The 2,590-nt window shown below is 60.8% G+C and overlaps 1 protein-coding gene across 1 annotated transcript; it reads left to right on the top strand.

Moving 5' to 3' along the window:
• Positions 1–487: 487 nt before the first annotated feature.
• Positions 488–2,378, top strand: LOC133883854 (uncharacterized acetyltransferase At3g50280-like). The gene has a single exon (XM_062323239.1). The coding sequence runs from the start codon at positions 626–628 to the stop codon at positions 2,195–2,197; it is 1,572 nt and encodes a 523-aa protein (XP_062179223.1). The 5' UTR covers positions 488–625; the 3' UTR covers positions 2,198–2,378.
• Positions 2,379–2,590: the final 212 nt, after the last annotated feature.

Here is a 2,590-nt window from a genome sequence, read left to right as displayed (position 1 = left end):
AGAGCTATGAAAAACAACCCTTAGCATGACGTCAGTGTTTGCTCTCGCGGGTCGAGGCCGACGCACCTTTCTCCTCTGTCGCTACCGTGCGGCAGGCAGTGCAGCGTGCAGCGCCCATGCCTTGTACAGCGTACCGTTCACGAGCCACCACCGCCCCTCCCCGCAAAGCTGTGGCTGGCGAGGCACCACGACGCGCGCGAGGCGCTGGGTGCCATGTGCACTGCAACCCTGCAGCGGCCACCGCGAACCTCAGCCGCGCGTCGGCGCTGGCCCCGCCCGGGCCGCGCTGTCTAACTACTATCCGGTGCTATTCGGCCGGCACGGCCAGCTCGTGACAGGCTGACAGCAACGCCGCACCACCGCGGGGATACGAATTTTCGAAGGCTTGGCGCGCTGCGGCGGCGCGGCGGACCACGGGACAGGGCGCACAAGGGACGGTCGCGTCACGCACGTGCGTGCAACCGTCGTCGTCGTTGGATTATGATAGGTTCGGCTCCAGTGTTATCTGGATACATTCCTATATCTTAGAGCCACATCGGCATATAAAGTTTCAATAAACAGGACGTGAACAGAAATAGTGATGTACTGCTGCAGAAGTGCAGGGGCATGAATCCAAGCCATATCCATGCCTATAAAATGTGTCCGGCAGCAAGCTATGTCCAACGCATTCTTTTCTGGCGGTGCATCACCACACAGTCACACACCATTATCGCTCCAGATAGGTGTTCGGCTGATGGCTCCGCCGATCCTTGCCGATGCCGAGGCTGCCTCGGCCGCCGCTGCCTCTGTCATTGTACCAAACGGAATGGTTCGCACGGACGTGCCAGCGCCGGCCATCTATGTCTTTTCAAAGCAGACCGTTCGGCCGGACGGCGCGTCGGCGGTTGGAGACCTCAAGCTCTCGGTGTCCGACATGCCGATGCTGTCGTGCCACTATATCCAGAAGGGGCTGTTCTTCCCGCCTCCCGGCGTGCCGATGGCCTCGCTTGTGTCATCGCTCGCGGCGTCGCTCTCCCGCGCGCTCGACGTCTTCCCTGCCCTCGCTGGCCGGTTTGTCACGCTCCGTGACAACAGCATCGTGATCCGGTGCGACGATGCGGCCGTCGATTTCTACCACGCGGTCGCGCCTGCTCTGCGCCTCGACGATTTCCTCGTGCCTGACGCCGACGTGCCGTCCAAGCTCACAAATGGCTTGTTCCCCATGGACCGAACGGTGAGCTATAACGGACACAACCGGCCGCTCACGTCCTTCCAGCTCACCGTGCTCGGCGACGGCGCCGTGTTTGTCGGCTTCGTCGCTAATCACGCCGTCGTGGATGGCACCTCCTTTTGGCACTTCTTCAACACGTGGGCGGAGCTGTGCCGCGGTGCGCCTGTCCGGGAGCCGGACTTCCGCCGCAACTACTTCGGCGACTCCACCGCCGTCCTCCGCTTCCCCGGTGGCGTGGGCCCTGCCGTGACGTTCGACGCTGAGGCGCCCCTCCGCGAGCGAATCCTCCACTTCAGTGCGGCCGCAATTCGCGAGCTGAAGGCAACGGCCAACCGCTGGAAAAGAACAGGTCAAGACCCCGAGGTTAACGGCAAGCTCGTGCATGACTCCAAGGTTCAGGGAGGTCGCGCTGAAGTCTCGTCATTCCAATCACTGTGCGCGCACATCTGGAGGGCCGTGACGCGCACGCGGCGGCTGTTGGCTGCCAACTCGACGGCGACGTTCCGCATGGCGGTGAACTGCCGGCACCGTCTGCGCCCGGCGATCTCCCCGCTCTACTTCGGTAACGCCATCCAGATCGTGGCGACGACGGCGACTGTAGCCGAGCTGGCGTCCAACGACCTGAGCTGGGCGGCCGCCAGGCTGCACCCGACCGTGGCGGCGTACGAGGACGGCGCGATTCGGCGCGCCGTGGCGGAGTGGGAGGCCGCGCCCCGGTGCTTCCCGCTGGGCAACCCCGACGGCGCGGCGCTCACGATGGGGAGCTCGCCCCGGTTCCCGATGTACGACGGGAACGACTTCGGGTGGGGCCGACCGCTCGCCGTGCGGAGCGGCCGCGCGAACAAGTTCGACGGCAAGATGTCGGCGTTCCCCGGCCAGGCTGGCGACGGCAGCGTGGACGTCGAGGTGTGCCTCGCGCCGGACACCATGGCTTGCCTCCTCCGCGACGACGAGTTCTTGCAGTACGTGTCCTCCCCTGCACCGTGACAGAGTGTGAAGCATCTGATTGTGGCATGCTGCCGCGCCCCGCGCAGCACCAGTTACTGGATTTGTGCCCTTCCAAAAGATATCAAGTGCTTGTCAGTTACTGGGGTGACCATGTAGAGATGCTGTACTGCAGGTCCCCTCGTGATGTCGTAGTCGGCTTAGGATGCGTTTGTTTCATCTTTGGATTGGGGTTTTCAGCTTTTATAATTTGAAGCTGAAATAAATAGATAGCTTTTATTTATAGGTTTTTAAAATCTGCTGGTTGGATTGTGAGAATCTGAGAAGCTGATTTTTCTCAGTTTTTGATAGATTGTAAAAGTCCATTTTACTAAACTGTCCACCAAATATTTTTAGAATTTACAGTCTAAAAGCTTTTCACAATCCAGCTTTTTA

The sequence above is a fragment of the Phragmites australis genome, chromosome 11, assembly GCF_958298935.1.
Source record: "Phragmites australis chromosome 11, lpPhrAust1.1, whole genome shotgun sequence".
Lineage (NCBI taxonomy): Eukaryota > Viridiplantae > Streptophyta > Magnoliopsida > Poales > Poaceae > Phragmites > Phragmites australis.
Note: the sequence above shows the minus strand (reverse complement) of the source record. Positions and strands in the feature narration are given on the sequence as shown.

Excerpts from the sequence above, each read along its gene's own strand:
- LOC133883854 (XM_062323239.1), top strand. The coding sequence starts at position 626 with ATGCCTATAAAATGTGTCCGGCAGCAAGCTATGTCCAACGCATTCTTT.